Here is a 16396-nt window from a genome sequence, read left to right as displayed (position 1 = left end):
GACTCAGGGGGTCTTTTACAAAGCAGTGCTAGCATTTTTAGCTTGTGCTAAAAATCAGATGGTGCTAAATGCTGAGATGCCCATAGGAATATAATGGGCGTCTCAGCGTTTAGCAACAGCTGATTTGTAGAATGAGCTAAAAACCCTAGCGCTGCTTTGTAAAAGACCCCCTCAGAAAGGCAATTAAGATGATGAACTGTTATTATCTGAGCTTCAGTTATGCCAGAGTATATTCTCCAAAGAAAAAAAAAATTCTATGTAACTCTATACTAATGTGGCACCAACAATCATTTTTGGTGAATTCGGATTAAGAACCGATAAATTAATTATTATGTATTTGTGTACTAATGTTGCCTTCTGTTTCTGTTTTATAGGAAAAAGTAGAATATGCCTTCCTGATCATTTTTACAATTGAAACATTTTTGAAGATTATAGCTTATGGATTATTGATGCACCCCAATGCATATGTACGCAATGGATGGAATTTACTGGATTTTATAATTGTAATAGTAGGGTAAGTCATTTTCTACTTGTGGCTTACAATGAAAAGATCATGAAACACAGCTATGAATATCTTTGAAGTCTGTGTCTGTGGACAGAGACTGAATAATTCTCAGATTGCATGATGAGCTTTGATTATTTGCCATTTGAGTACTGTTTGCTAGATAAAATTTTTGCTCATTTTTGTAGAATGGCAGCATAATATGGCTTATGAAGATTAGTTAGTTCAGCTAGTTTAAAATACTGAAATTTATGAGGTTCATTGTAGCATGTTTAAATTGCTCTATGGCTGTGTGGATTTGATATGTGATATCAGGCTTTCATATGTGGAAATTTTTGTTGTTATGGTATATTTTCTAATAAAAGCTAATAAAGAAAAAAAATACTGAAATTTATGCTTTTTCAATTTGTTTTAATGAAGGGTTACCCAGCAAAGGGGCCCTTTTCCTAAACACTGTTAAACCCTTAAAGTGCAGTTAGCTGACACAAACAGAAATGCGTTAAAGCATTTTGCTGCTTGTTGCCCGTTTCATGTGGTAACCCATGCATAAACAATTTTTAAAAAATATTTTTCGGAGGGGTGTGTTATGGGTGGATAATGGATATTCCTGCATTATCCAGCTAACACGTTATGATTAGCACGTGCTAACTGGATAGTGCAGTTATTGCAGGAGCACTTAGCACCTCCAAATATAAGGCAGTTAATGCTTACACATTAATTTTTTGCAGGCTCCACACACTAATGGGAATAAAAAGAAAAAAAATCCAAAAGGCCCTAAAAGGTTCTCTGTTAAATCTGGGGCTAGCGCATGGGAAAGTTCCACATTAGAACACACCTATCTTCATAGGAACGGAGGATGCAAATGTACTTAGCTCCCACAACCTTTGTTCCATTGAAGATAGGGTGCAAATGTTTATAGCTCCCACAACCTTTGTTCCAATGAAGATAGGGTGCAAATGTTCATAGCTCCCACAACCTTTGTTCCAATGAAGACAGGGTGCAAATGTTTATAGCTCCCACAGTCTTTATTCCAATGAAGATAGGGTGCAAATGTTCATAGCTCCCACAACCTTTGTTCCATTGAAGATAGGGTGCAAATGTTTATAGCTCCCACAGTCTTTATTCCAATGAAGATAGGGTGCAAATGTGTATAGCTCCCACAGTCTTTGTTCCAATGAAGATAGGGTGCAAATGCTCATAGCTCCCACAACCTTTGTTCCAATGAAGATAGGGTGCAAATGTTTATAGCTCCCACAACATTTATACCAGTGAAGATAGGTTTTGGAAGCTATGAACATTTTCACCCTATCATCATTGGAACAAAGGTTGTGGGAGCTATAAACAGGTAGACCCCCGAGGCAGGCGCTGTTGTGTGCCTAAACACGGATCGTGTCGGTCCAGTCCATTAAGATTACATCATTGTTTCCAGTTCTGGGGCCCTTTTGTGCTTTTCTTTGTGTACTACTTTGCTTTGTGTATGTTTGGATCCTCTCTGTTTTTGCTGTCATGCATTATTATATGACATGTATTGTTAAGAAATGTCTTTTATCTTTATTTTTATTGTTTTTGTTAACATAATGCACACATGTTTTTTTAAATTGTAAGTTGCTTAGGGCAAACTTTACGGATTGATTAGGCAGGTATAAATGTAATATAACATAGAATATAGAGCTGTTCTGATTGAAATTATGTTCATTTTCCATGTAGATCAAATTCATTTTGGTATACTGAACAGAAATGACAAAAGCTGAACCTTCTAAATGTTCAGTTCTCAAGCAGGTATTCCGATCATGTGCTCAAATACTTGAGGGACTGTCTTTAATTAAAAGATATTTGTGTTCAGAGAATAAGAGATAACCATAATTGGATTCCTGAAACTGCTTTCTGTTTAACTAGAACTAATGAAATAGAACTGGCATTTTCATTTTTTCTCAAAGTAAAATATTCGGCTTATGTATAAGCAGCAATAAAACTACAATTCTTAGTTTCTTTTTATGCCCTGGACTAGGTGTTTACTAAGTAGATAAACTTCTAACTGAAGCAAATGTTTGTTTGTTTGTTTGTTTATTTATTTATTAGGATTTTTTTATTGCCTTTTTGAAAGGAATTCACTCAAGGCGGTGTACTTCAAGAATAAATCAAACATAAGCAATAGACAATTATAGCAGTAAAAATATTAAAAAACAATACAATGTATGGCATTGAGGGGCATTTTCGAAAGGGACGGCCAACTTTTGATGAGGACGTCCTCGCAAAACTTCCTGATCCAGGGGCGGGGAAACTCGTATTTTCAAAACAAGATGGATGTCCATCTTTTGTTTCGATAATACGGCCATGGGCATCCAAATCCTGAAATTTGTTCGTCCCTAGATTTGGTCGTTTCTCATTTTCGGCGATAATCAAAACCAAGGACATCATCTCAGAAACGACCAAATGCAAGCCATTTGGTCATGGGAGGACCCAGCATTTGTAGTACATTGGTCCCCTGCCATGCCAGGACACCAGCCGGGCACCCTAGGGGGCACTGCAGTGGAATTCATAAATTGCTCCCAGGTACATAGCTCCCTTACCTTGTGTGCTGAGCCCCCCAAAACCCACTGCCCACAACTGTACACCAATACCATAGCCCTTACGTGTGAACGGGGGCACCTAGATGTGGGTATAGTGGGTTTGTGGTGGGTTTTGGAGGGCTCACATTTACCACCACAAGTGTAACAGGTAGGGGGGGATGGGCCTGGGTCTGCCTGCCTGAAGTGCACTTCACCCACTAAAACTGCTCCAGGGACCGGCATACTGCTGTGATGGAGCTGAGTATGACATCTGAGGCTGGCACAAAATATTTTGAAAGATATTTTTTGAGGATAGGAGGGGGTTAGTGACCACTGGGGGAGTAAGGGGAGGTCATCTGGTCATTTCAGGCACCTTTTTGTGGCTTGGTCATAAGAAAAACACGACCAGGTAAAGTCATCCAAGTGTTCGTCAGGGACGTCCTTGCTTCTTTCGATTATGGGTCGAGGACGTCTAAGTGTTAGGCACGCCCAAGTCTCGCCTTCGCTACGCCTCCGATACGCCCCCTTGAACTTTGGCCGTCCCTGCGATGGAAAGCAGTTGGGGACGTCCAAAATCAGCTTTCGATTATACCGATTTGGACGATCCTATGAGAAGGACGTCCGTCTTCCGATTTATGTCGAAAGATGGGCGTCCTTCTCTTTAAAAAATGAGCCCAATAGTATACTAGTTACAATGTCAACACAATACACAATAAATCATTTTAATAGACAGCATAGGGTGTAAGCAAAGATGGAACATATAGATAGATAAGATAGAGTAACAGGAGTAAGAAAATAAGGGACTAGTTTAAAGGAAGTTGCTTGAACATTATCTTAGCTAGGGTAGGAGTGGATAAACATGTCCTTCTATATAGTATGTGCAGCTGGTGTCATTTACTTCTTCCATTAAAGGCCTGGTTGAAGAGCCAAGCTTTCACCTGCTTCCTGAAGTAGAGATAGTCTTGTATTTATATAGGGACCCTTTTTCCTAAGTAGCGGTAATAGGGGCCCTGCGCTAGCATCAGCGCAGCGGGTGAAAGGCTGTCCATTTTTGATGAAAAGAAATGGCCGTGCGGTAAGTGAACCACTTCCTGAATGGCCATTTTGGTGGGGTGCACTTACTGCCACCCATTGAAATGGCGGTAGGGGCTCCCGCGGTAACCGGGCACTCATAGTGCTGCCTGATTACTGCCGGTTAAGTTCCGGTGCTACAGAAATGGCATGCACTGGGGGTGGGAACTACCACCGGGCTACTGACTGGTGCATGGCAAGCCCGTTGTCGCACACCAGCCCTTTAGTTAAAAGGGCCCCATAGTCCACTGAATAAGCAATATTTCCACACCTACTCAGTAAACCTCACTTAGGGGTAATTTTATAACTGGATGCTCGATAGTCCTTTTTTTTTTTTTAATCAAGGAATGTAGGCACCTACTTTCCTTTTTATAGACGTACTAGATTAACCAGATTACTGCAATGGAGTAAATGCGGGATGTAAAGAACAACTCACAAAGAAACTCCAAACAGCCCAAAACACAGCAGCCAGGCTGATATTCGGTAAAACATGTTTCGAAAGTTTCAAACCCCTTTGAGAAAAACTGCATTGGCTCCCAATCAAGGAACGTATCACCTTCAAAATCTGCAGCTTGGTCCAGAAGATTATCTACGGTGAAGTCCCAGGATATATGGTCGACTTGATCTATCTTAACCAGAAACAGAACCAGAACATCACGCACCTACTTGAATCTCCACTACCCAAGCTGCAAAGGACGCAGATACAAATTAACCTATGCATCCAACTTTTCCTACATAGGCACACAATTGTGGAATGCACTGCCAAAGACTGTGAAAACAATCTACGACCATCTAAACTTCAGGAGATCATTAAAGACCTACTTATTCAGAAAAGCATTCCCCACCGACCTAACTTAGATACCTCAACTCTGCAACACAGCAAAACCATAGATTGTACTGGACATTATATATTCCTTCCTATTTTCTATCCCTATGTACCTGAAGATACTATCCTTACCCGACCCTAATATCAAATTGTATTTGTTTCCATACCGGACTTGACGATCGCCTTTACGGTATTATGTGAGCCACATTGAGCCCGCAAATAGGTGGGAAAATGTGGGATACAAATGTAACAAATAAATAAATAAACCATAAAATATGTGCCTACAAGTTAGATGCAAACACTTATGTCAGCCGTAGATCTGGTGTAAATGTGAATACTTAACTGTGCACCACATCAAATTCACAAGGGTGCCACAGGATATTTTAAGGTTCTCTCTTAGGGGCCCTTTTACTAAGGCGTGCTGAAAAATGGCCTGTGCTGGTGTAGGCGTGTGTATTGGATGCGTGCAGGTCCATTTTTCAGCACTTCCATTTTGGACCTGAGACCTTACCGCCACCCATTGACTTAGCGGTAAGGTCTCACGCATTAACCAGGCGGTAATCATCAGCGTGCACGGCTGATTACTGCCCGGTTAGCACCACGTGGTAGAAAATAGAAATTATTTTCTTCTGTGCATCGTCAAAATTAGAATTACTGCCCGCGGCATGCAGTAGCCGAGCGGTAGTTCTAATTTGATGCGTGTTGCATGCGCGCAGGTGCCTGCGTGCCTTAGTAAAAGGGCCTTTTAAATGACTAGCAGATATTCCCAAGCCCTGCCAGCTGAAGAGATCAGCTGCCTGAGCAGCAAGGAAGTTGGTGACGTGCTTCAGCCACCAAAACCGGCACTGCCGCACATGCTAATGCATGGGCTGAAGCATGCTGCTGACCTCCTGGGCCCAGGCAGCACAAAGGGGGAGCTCGGATAATGGATCTCTTCAGCAGGCGGAGCTTGGGCTTCCCTGTCAGCCATTTTAGAGGGGACCTTAAAATATTCTGTGACTCTCCTTTGAGTTTGTTGTGGTGCACAGTTCGGGCACCACTGTCCTAGACCAATTACAGTATCATAGGATCCAGCCAGCTCAAAACTATACAAATATTTTATGCTTTGTCAAAACAAAAGAATGAAAGGAAAGAAAAGAAAAGAAAAGGAAGAGAGAAGAAAGAGAACATAAGAATATGGGGGGGGGGGGGTATCTAACAGTCCATGGAGCCTCCTTTATATTTGTAGAAGGGGCCTCAAATCTCAATAGTGTGAAGATCACGTTGGTTTTGTAGATAACTCTCTCATCTGATGCTGCTACAACCATTGCTAGGAGCAAGCCATGAGCGGAAGGTTCTTATGGACCTTCCACAGTCTTAATATGATTCTTGTAGCAGACTTGAGTGGAGTGCATAACCATTTCTCTATTCAAAGCTAGTGATGCAGTAGAACTTTCGCTTACAGAGCAACTTTTCTATACAGAAAGGAACAATAAGGTGGCACGTCTCATCCACTGGAAACTTTGTACGTATTTTAGCATTGTTGTAGTGGAAACACGCTGGGAATGCAACCTAAGAGAATTATGGAGAATGACGAAGTTATGGTTACTTGGGACATCACTATTCCGACTGATGAAAAGCTGGATGCAAGGAAACTGGACATAGTGATAAAAGAGAAACACAGGAATGGCATCGATCAAAGAAGTGTTATTTCCAAGTGATTACTCTGTGAATTGTGTGGAGAGAGTGAAAATCCTCAGGTATCAAGAAAATGTACCACAGGCTTGATTAAAAGGAATTTTGAAGCACATGTGGATAGGTTGCCCAAATACATGACTTCTTATGAATTCCAGAAGGAAGCTCTCTTTGGCATGATACAAGTATTATGGCAAGCGTTAGCAGTAAATTTGAGAGACTGAGATCGTGCTGCATATACCCTGGCTTAGGAGTAAGGTTCGATAATGTATGTGGAAAACTAACCTATTTGGAGACATTGCCCCCAAGAGCAACTTTTCATCCAAACAGGCTGCTGACACATTTTGTCATTTAACATATTCAGCTTTGCCCTTGAGATGGATGGTTTGGCAACACATAGCTAGTGTCTGAACTGCACATAAGATTTCAACAAGATAAGGAACAGTGCTCTTACTATGTATGAAATATTTTCGGGATCCTGATCAGCTGATGATATGATGGATCAAAGGATTTGGAAATTACCATATAATGTAGAGTAGAATTATTTTCAGCCTTCCACTTCTGAGGTTAACAGCATTATACTGTTATTTATTACTTTCTATAACCAGAGCTAATTCAAAACAGTGTAATATAAATAATCATTTCATACAATTTAATTTAATTCTAGGTTTTTATATTCTGCTTTCCCCCCAATGGTCCTGAGTGGATTATGATGAAAAACAATATTTATTAGGTTCTTGATATATCATCTTCCTGAGTTGCAACCAAAGCAGTTTTGTCAAATAATAGACAAATAAAATTAACATCATAATACAAATAAAATACAATAAATTCAAAATTAAACTAAAATACAGAGTAAAATTATAATTTAATCAATAAAATAAAGTCAAATTAGGCTTTAAAAAATCATGTAAACAAAAGTTTTAACTTGATGATGAAATTGCGAATAAGTAATGTTTCTCCTTATTTCGACTGCACTGTCTGATAGGAAACTAACTTGGGGGTCCTTTTGCTAAGCTGTGGTAAGCGCTAATGCGTGCTTACCGCAGGTTATAATGCACTACCATGGGGTGTGCTCAGGTGTCCTATGGTAGATTTTGCATGTGCATGCACTACCCACATGCTAAACTATAAAATGTTTATTTTTTAGTTCTGGGGCATGTTTGTGGGTGAAGAGTTGGTATTGCTATGATAATCGGTTAGTGCATGAGCCCTTACTGCTTACAAAATAGGTGTCAGTAAGTGCTCGTGTGGCCATTAGCTAATGGGAAAATTAGTGCATGACCATTATTTCAGGTATAGGAAAATAGGCCATTTGCCAGCAGCACTGGAAGTTGCTTAGTGAGTGGGAAAGACCCACACTGGGAATAGCGCAGGATACTCTTTAGTGCTGCTTATTGAAAGGACCCTTAAGTCAGCTTACCTTTACAAGGCATATTACTAGGAGAAGGGAATGCTAAAGAGTAGTTCATATCTGAATGTAGGGTTCTATTATGATTCAATGTAATAGTGTAAAAAAATAGAATAAAAAGTAGGCATATACAATAAAACCTAAAAAAAAAATTAAAAAATATACCAATTAGTACTGATCTATTGTCGATCAGCATTTTTTTAAGTGCTGACTGTCGCCAGCTAAATTAGCCATGGATATTTATTGCCAGGCCATGTCTTGGCACCACCACTGAATTTTGGGGGTTATCTAGGCATATTCTGGTTGCTGGCTGTTATGCGAGTCCCACTGATATTCAATGAGGACCTATACAAGACACTTATGTAGGTCCTGGTTGCATATCAGCTGGGACCTGCATAAGAGGATATTAGCCCCCCTCATTCCAACTTCCTACCCCTTCCCCCAGCAAGATTCCTAGCCCCTCTACCATACAGCCCTCAACTGTAGATGCCTTCTCTTGTCTCCCGTAAGCCCTGCAGTGAGCAATCTGAGTGAACCCCACTTCCCCCGCTCATAGGCGTAGACTGGGGGGGGCGAGGGGGGGCTTTGCCCCCCCAAACGACGACGACCCGCAGCGGCGAACGGGTGGCCAGCAGTAGTAAAAGCAGCAAGCAGCAGACAGGCTCGACTCCGCTTTCCTGCTCTCTCTGCATCCCGCCCGAAAGGAAATGACATCAGAGGAAGGCGGGACGCAGAGAGGGCAGGAAAGCGGAGTCGAGCCTGTCTGCTACTTGCTGCCTTTACTACTGCCGGCCGCCCGTTCGCCGCTTCAACTTCGGTACCAGGGGCTGTTGGTAGCGGCGCTGCAGCGATTACAACAGTCTGCCTCGGCCTTCCCTGCCACACGTCCCGCCTATGCGGAACAGGAAGTTGTACCAGAGGAGGCGGGACATGTAGCAGGGAAGGCCGAGGCAGACTGCTGTTATTGCTGGCTGGCTGCAGTGCCACTACCGGCAGCGATCAATGCAAGTGAGTGAGGAGGAAGGAAAAAGGAGAGACGCTGGAACCGGGATGGGGGGGTGAGAAAAGGAGAAAAATGGAGGTACTGTTCAGCTGCACCTTTGGGAGGAGCGAGGTGATGGAACCATGTGGGTAGGGGTGAATGGAGGGCAGAAGGAGGATCTACAGGATGGAGGGAGAGAGGTTGCAGGTCTGCTGTGCTGGATATTTTTTTGGGGGGGGATGATGAACAGAGAGGAAGAGGTGATGGATTGGGGGGGGGGGGGGAGAAGGGATTGTTAGATGTGGATTAGCTGGTAGGAGGGAAGAAGGGAGAATGGATGGTAGGAGGAAGGGAAGAGAAAAGAGAGTGTCAGGGAGACAGAGAAGCGAGATTCTGGTCATTGAGGGAGCATAGAGACAGGGACACAAAGGGACAATGCTGGACAGAGGGGATAAGGGCATACAGGGACAATGCTGGGAGGGAAAAAGGGATATTGGAAGATGATGGACATAGGGTGAGTAAGAAGACAGGGGAGATGCTGGAAATGGGGAGGTAAGAAAATGATGGGGGTGTGTGCTAGACATTGTATGGGGATGGGGACAAAGAGGGGATATGCTGGACATAGGAGAAATAATGATATAATGGAGAAGCTGACATGGAAGGGAAGGAGACATGGAGGGATGCTGGATAGAAGAGGGTGAGAGAAAGAGAATATACTGGTCAGAGGAGTGAAAATAGGGAGAGAGGGTGCTGTATAGAAAGGAGGAAATAGAAAGAGAGGGTGCTGGAAGAAGGGAGAATTAACAAAAAACACAGGAATAACAGGATGAAGATTGGGGTGAGGGACACGTTGAGGGCAGATACTGAAACTCGAGGAAGGGTAGAGACAGGGCTACTGCATAAAGAAGGCACTGCATAAAACAGAAGACACTGGGACCAAAGCGAATAGAAAAACTAAATGATGAGACAACAAAGGTAGAAAAAAGTATTTTATTCAGAATTTATTAATTGGAATATGTCAGCTTTTGGAAATGTGTATCTGTGATATTTTGCATGTAAGGTTCAATTTTTCTGGTATTGCTGCAAGCTGAGTCTGTCCTTGGAATTAGTGCTGTTATGGTTTAGTAAGAATATGAGTATGTTTTTGTACAAGTTTGTGTATAGCGTTTTGCAGTGGAGAGATTGTGTGTTGGCCTTACTGAGGTGGCACCAAAACATCAGAAAGGGTGTAGAGCCTAAATCACGACACACTACCTCTTGAAGGATTTACATATAGAGCCTATGCATTTCTAAGGTCAACACTGGTATGGTATGGGAAAGGGGGGCGGGAAATACTACTGGAGATGAAGAGGGAGTGCTGGGTAAGGAGGAAAGAAGGAAGGAAGGGAGGGAGAAAGAGCTGGCTTGATATCTCATACATATTCATTATGGTTATTCCCCCAAAAAGCCAGCTCTTTTTCCCTTCCTTCCTCCATATTAGCATATTCATTTGCATATGTATATATGCAAATGAATATGCTAATATGTTCCGCCCCATCCCTTGCCCCCCCAAATAAAACAGTCAAACTACGCCTATGCCCCCGCTTCTGGCAGTTGCAGCAGAGAATTGGTGTTTGTGACCTCTAGTGGTAGTCTCATGGTACTACTACTAGGGACTCAACCTCTCACTGGACCACCAGGCAGGCCCAGGGAGACCACTGGGACAGGGGGAAGCTTTTATGGTGAGTTGGGTAGCTTCTGTGGTTGGGGATTTCTATGGTGGGGGGGGGCAGGAAGGGGGCCTGATCCTTGTTGCAGGGGGGTTCTATGTCTTGTGCGGCCCTGGAAGAAGTTTGAACCTTGTTTCAAGTGAGGTTCTAGGAATGGGGGGGGGGGGGGGGTGGAAACCTGGGAGGAGGCCTGAATCTTGTTGGTGGAGCAGGAGGGAAGGGAACATGTTACTCAATATGGACCAGCACCTGGAAGCTATGCAGGTGCCAGCCAATATTCAGTGACAACACTTGAATAGCTAAGCAGGTATAGGTAGGACTGCTTTTGGTGCAGTCCTATCTGCCTGTTTAGCTATGTGGGCAGCAGCACTGAATATTGCCAGTACCTGTATAACTGCTGCTACACCCCCGACTGTGCCCTGCAATGCACATCTCCTGCCCAAACTTAAGTTGGCTGGTTACTGCAGATATTTGGTGGCACGCTCTGTTGAGGGGCCCTTTTACTAAGGTGTGTAGGTGCCTACGCACATCCAACTCGTGTCAGTAGACTCGGCTACCACGTGCCCCAGGTGGTAATTTCATTTTTTACACACGTCTAATACATGCTCCATAAAATATTTTTAAAATTTTCTACCACACAGCGCTAATCAGCAGTGTACATGCGCTGACGATTACCACCCGCTTAACGCGTGAGACCTTACCGCTAATTCAGTGGGTGGCGGTAAGGTGTTAGGCCCAAAATGGACGCGAACCAATTATTATTTTACCGCATGTCCATTTTTGGCAAAACCCAAAAAGGCCTTTTTTGCAGACATGCTGAAAAATGGACCTGTGCAAGCCCAAAGCACACACCTACACTAGCACAGGCCATTTTCGGTTCACCTTAGAAAAAGGATATCGGCAGCTGGCCTGCTAAGCGCAATTTACATGGGAAGGAGCCTCTCTTGCCTGCTTCAATCGCTTTGAATATTGATTCCAGATATTTATCCACACCTACTACTACTTGACATTTCTAAAGCGCTACTAGGGTTACGCAGCGCTGTACAATTTAACATAGAAGGACAGTCCCTGCTCAAGGAGCTTACAATCTAAAGGACAAATGTACAGTCAGTCAAATAGGGGCAGTCAAATTGGGGCAATCTAGATTTCCTGAAAGGTATAAAGGTTAGCTGCCGAAAGCAACATTGAAGAGGTGGTGTTTGAGCAAAGATTTGAAGATGGGTAGGGAGGGGGCTTGGTGTAAGGGCTCAGGAAGTTTATTCCAAGCATAGGGTGAGGCGAGGCAGAATGAGCGGAGCCTGGAGTTGGCGGTGGTGGAGAAGGGTACTGAGAGGAGGGATTTGTCCTGTGAGCGGAGGTTACGGGCGGGAACGTAAGGGGAAATGAGGGTAGAGAGGTAATGAGAGGCTGCAGACTGAGTGCATTTGTAGGTAAGAAGGAGAAGTTTGAACTGTAGGTGGTATCTGATTGGAAGCCAGTGAAGTGACCTGAGGAGAGGGGTGATATGAGTATATCAGTTCAGGCGGAATATAAGACGTGCAGCAGAGTTCTGAACGGATTGAAGGGGGGGATAGATGGCTAAGGGGGAGGCCAGTGAGGAGTAGGTTGCAGTAGTCAAGGCGAGAGGTAATGAGAGCGTGGACGAGAGTACGGGTGGTGTGCTCAGAGAGGAAAGGGCAAATTTTGCTGATGTTAAAGAGAAAGAAGCGACAGGTCTTGGCTATCTGCTGAAATATCACCTGAAATAGGATAAAGGCTAGCAAACAATCATTAGGAAGGGAAATGCCTTCAGTATGTTTTTCTTGAAGGTTAGCAAGGTGATTTCCTGATGTCATTTAATTTGCAGACTGTTCTGTAACTCCTGAGAAAATATTTATTACATTCATTGTCATCCATAAGGATATAATATTTCATTTCTAATCTTGATAATTTCATGTATTCTGGAAGTCTCAAAAGCAGATGATTACCTTGTTTCTAGAGATAAGTAGGTCCACCTAAGCAACTAGAAGATCGGTATTGACTACTGGGGCACTTTTTCTCTTAAGATTTCCTTATTAGTGCCTGGCAGATATTTGTTTGTTTTTAAATTCTTGTAAGTGAAGAATTTCTTGAGAGAGAAATCTGAAGCTTAATGATATTTCAGTGGTGGTTTTTCTTTTTTTCCTTCTGCTTTATATTGTTTTGTTTGTTGTTGTTTTAATTTGCTATGCTATGAGCGAGTTTTTTTTTTTTTTTTTTTTTACATTTTTCTTTATAAGGGTTTTTTTAAAGGAACATCTTTCCACTCCTCTCCCCTTGACATGAGCTGTGTTTATGAAATTTTGCTTGTTTCACTTTTGGTGGGCTGTATTTGCTTGTTTTTCTCTTGTTTAATGTACATTTATTGATGATCAATAAAAAAAAAGAAAGAAAGAAAGAAAATTGATCCAGATGCGTCTCAGTAGTGAATTTGGATTAGCCAAAACATTATCCTCCCAATATTTGGCTGGTGACGCTCAGCATATTTTTAAAATGTTAACCGTTGCAAGCTAAATTAGCCCCCAATATTCAGTGCTGGGCCATTTCTGGGCACCAACACTGAATATTGGGGCAAAACATGTGGATGGGCTGGGCGGTGGAGCTTGTGTGGGCTCAGCCGATTTTCAGCCAGGGCCCACATAAGAGTTATGCGGCTCCAGCTGAATATTGGGCCAGGACCTGCATAAGCTTTTAAAAAACATTTGAGCCCCCTAGAGCCCCCGATGTCCTCAGCTTGCATCCATAAGCCCCCGCCCCCAACTCCTAACCCCTCAGTAGTTCAGGTAGGCCCCCCTGATCCTATCTTGATCCCTGGTGGTCCAGTAGTGCTTGTTTGGGGCAGTAGCAAAGCCCCCTCACTCCTGCCCCTTGAGGCGCCTGTGCAAAATGACTACCGTGACCTCTTGTGGTAGCTCACAGTATTTAGTTCAGTATCACGAGAGGTCATGGCAGTCACTTTGGGAAGGTGCCGCAAGGAGGGGGGGGGGCTCTGCTCCTGCCCCCAGTGATCACCACTGGACCACCAGGGATCAAGGTAGGCCTGTGGGGGGCCTACCTGAAGTACTGAGGGTTTGGGGACAGGGGACATTTTGGGTGGGTGGGGGAGTGTGGCTGCGGGTTGGGGGAAGGGGGGAGGAGAAGAGAGGGATGTGTTGGGGGCTTGGGGGGGAGCTCAAAATTTTTGAAAAAAGCTTATGTGGATCCTGGCCTGATATTCAGCAGGTGCCCACATAAGCTAAGCAGGTGACTTTAGGATAGCTTTTGAATTGTCCTAAATTCACCTGCTTAAGCTTATGAGGGTCTTGGCTAAATATCGTCAGCACCCACATAAGACCTCCCCAATGCCACCCCCGGCCTGCCCCTGACTGGCCCACCTTTTTTTGGGGCTGCTCAGGGGTGATATTCAGTGGTACTGGCCGGCTTAGTTCTGCTGAATTTCGGCGCTTGGGTAGTGACAGGCAGTTTAAGTGGGCCGGACCCTCTCCAACCCGCTTAATATCACTCTGAATATTGGCTCTTATAATATTAATGATAGTGTCTTCCCTTTCATATGCTATTGTCCACTTCAAAGTTCTAAACTGTATTGAGAATCAGTCCTTACGCAGATTTTTTAAAATATGGTTTCCATTTGCAGAATTATGACTGTTTTCCTATTCCTACTTCAGATTGTTTAGCGTATTGTTGGAACAATTTACCAAAGAATCAGAAGGAAGTGATCACTCTGGTGGCAAACCTGGTGGTTTTGATGTCAAAGCTCTGAGAGCATTCCGAGTTCTGCGTCCTCTTCGATTAGTATCAGGCGTGCCCAGTAAGTTCACTGTTTTTAAGATCTTTGGTAGGAACAGTTAGGGGAGTCAAAGGGGCCTTATTGTATTTTTCATTTATGCATCTTTCTTCTTCTTTATATATATTTTATCTCTGTCAATGAATATGTTCGTAATTTTTAATTTGTACATATGCTTGTAGTGATTCCTGAAGAAGGCTCCTGTGGCCGAAACACGGTTCATGTTGAGTCCTGGATGTTCAATAAAGTGGAATTTTCTACATCATCTGCTGTCCCCCCCCTTTTTTTTGTCATTGTGATTGTTTTGTTTGTACGGCTACAAGGGTTACTGTTCTTCTGTATTTTGGTTGGGGTCAGTATACTAACATTAACACACACTACACTAGATCGCGTTCAATAATAGCACTTCTGTTTTCATTGACTGTTTCTAACGTGTGTCAGTTAGCTTGTAAGATCTCTAAAACAAAAATTTATGCTAATAACATAAAGAGATGGTAAACTATGCTCATTGCCTATTGGTGTTAAAGCTCAGAGGTGCCGATACTCAGAGGTGCAACATCAAGTTAAGTGGGGCTGGCCGAATATAGCCTCTTTAGTGTAATGGGGTATTTTTACCTGGTTATACTAGGCCTGCCATATCTGCGGTCAGTTTAACTCGCTAACTTTGAGTGGCTAGAGGATGGTTATAGTTACTCAGTAGCGTAGGAAGGGGGGGCGGGGGGGGGGGGCGGGAGGGGCGGTCCGCCCCGGGTGCACGTGCTCGGGGGGGGGGGGGGGGGGGTGCCGGCCCCGCTGGTTCCCTGCTCCCTCTGCCCCGGAACAGGTTACTTCCTGTTCTGGGGCAGAGAGAGCAGGGAACCAGCGGGGCCAACGCAGCTCCGAGTGACGTTCACTCGGGGCGGATCGGCCCTCCCGCAGGTAAGAATGTGGTCCGGGGGGGGAGGTTGCGCCGTGCTGCACCTGGGGGGGGGGGTGCGCAGTGGCGACCCGCCCCGGGTGCCATTAGCCCTTGCTACGGTACTGTAGTTACTGTCTGTTTAAAGTTAAAACCTGTTCCCTTAATAACAAATCTTATGAGGCATGGAAAATAAGGTTCAATTCGATCGGCAAAATAACAAAGTTTGAACCAAAAAGATCACCACGTAAGTGAATAAATGTGGGGGGAAAGGTTTCATTAATCACCGAGTCAATGCTCCACCAGTTAAAAACTTAAGGAGCTAAATTCATGGCTTTCGGTGGTGAATATAATCATAGACAAAAAAATACCCCCTTCCATCCAAAAATATATAACATGAAACAGTGTTATTGTGATTGAGTCGGTGACTAATGTGTCCTTTCCCCCCCACATTTGTTCACTTACATGGTGATCTTTTTGGTTGAAACATGTTCCCTTGCTATGTCTCCAACTCCTCCTATTTTTAAATAAAATCGGGATGTCTGGCTAAGAGAGATTCATTGACCGATGCAAAATGTAAAACATAAACAGGGCAATTCTATAAATTGGTGCTTCAGTTTAGGTGCCCCAATGCCCAGCGCTTAGTACCAGTTCTGTAATGGCGTCTTTGGGCACCAAAATTCCAATATAGAATATTAGCATAAGTCGGCATTGGCACGCCCATGTTTAGGCATGTCCTCTTACGCCATGTCAAAGGCAGGCATAAGTTGGCGCACCTAGGTGTGCCTAGTGACACACATAATTTATAATATTCTGTAAACTACACATGTAACTGGGAGACTCACTCATGGCCCACCCATGCTCCAACCACATGCACGCCCTCTTGTAGTTAGGCACTATCCAGCTTATTTTCGAAGGAGATCGCCGGCCATCTTCCGACATAAATCAGGAGATGGCCGGTGATCTCCTGAAGTC

General features: G+C 43.6%; 1 protein-coding gene across 1 annotated transcript in view; it reads left to right on the top strand.

Annotated features, from left to right (window-relative positions):
* CACNA1D (calcium voltage-gated channel subunit alpha1 D) overlaps positions 1-16396 on the top strand; it is a 384574-nt gene that overhangs the window by 130319 nt on the left and 237859 nt on the right. The window contains 2 exon segments of the mRNA XM_030205472.1: positions 375-514; positions 14408-14550. Coding sequence (XP_030061332.1) covers positions 375-514; positions 14408-14550 — 283 coding nt within the window.

This window comes from Microcaecilia unicolor, chromosome 6 (assembly GCF_901765095.1).
Source record: "Microcaecilia unicolor chromosome 6, aMicUni1.1, whole genome shotgun sequence".
In the NCBI taxonomy this organism is placed as follows: domain Eukaryota; kingdom Metazoa; phylum Chordata; class Amphibia; order Gymnophiona; family Siphonopidae; genus Microcaecilia; species Microcaecilia unicolor.
This window is presented reverse-complemented; position numbering and strand designations above follow the sequence as displayed.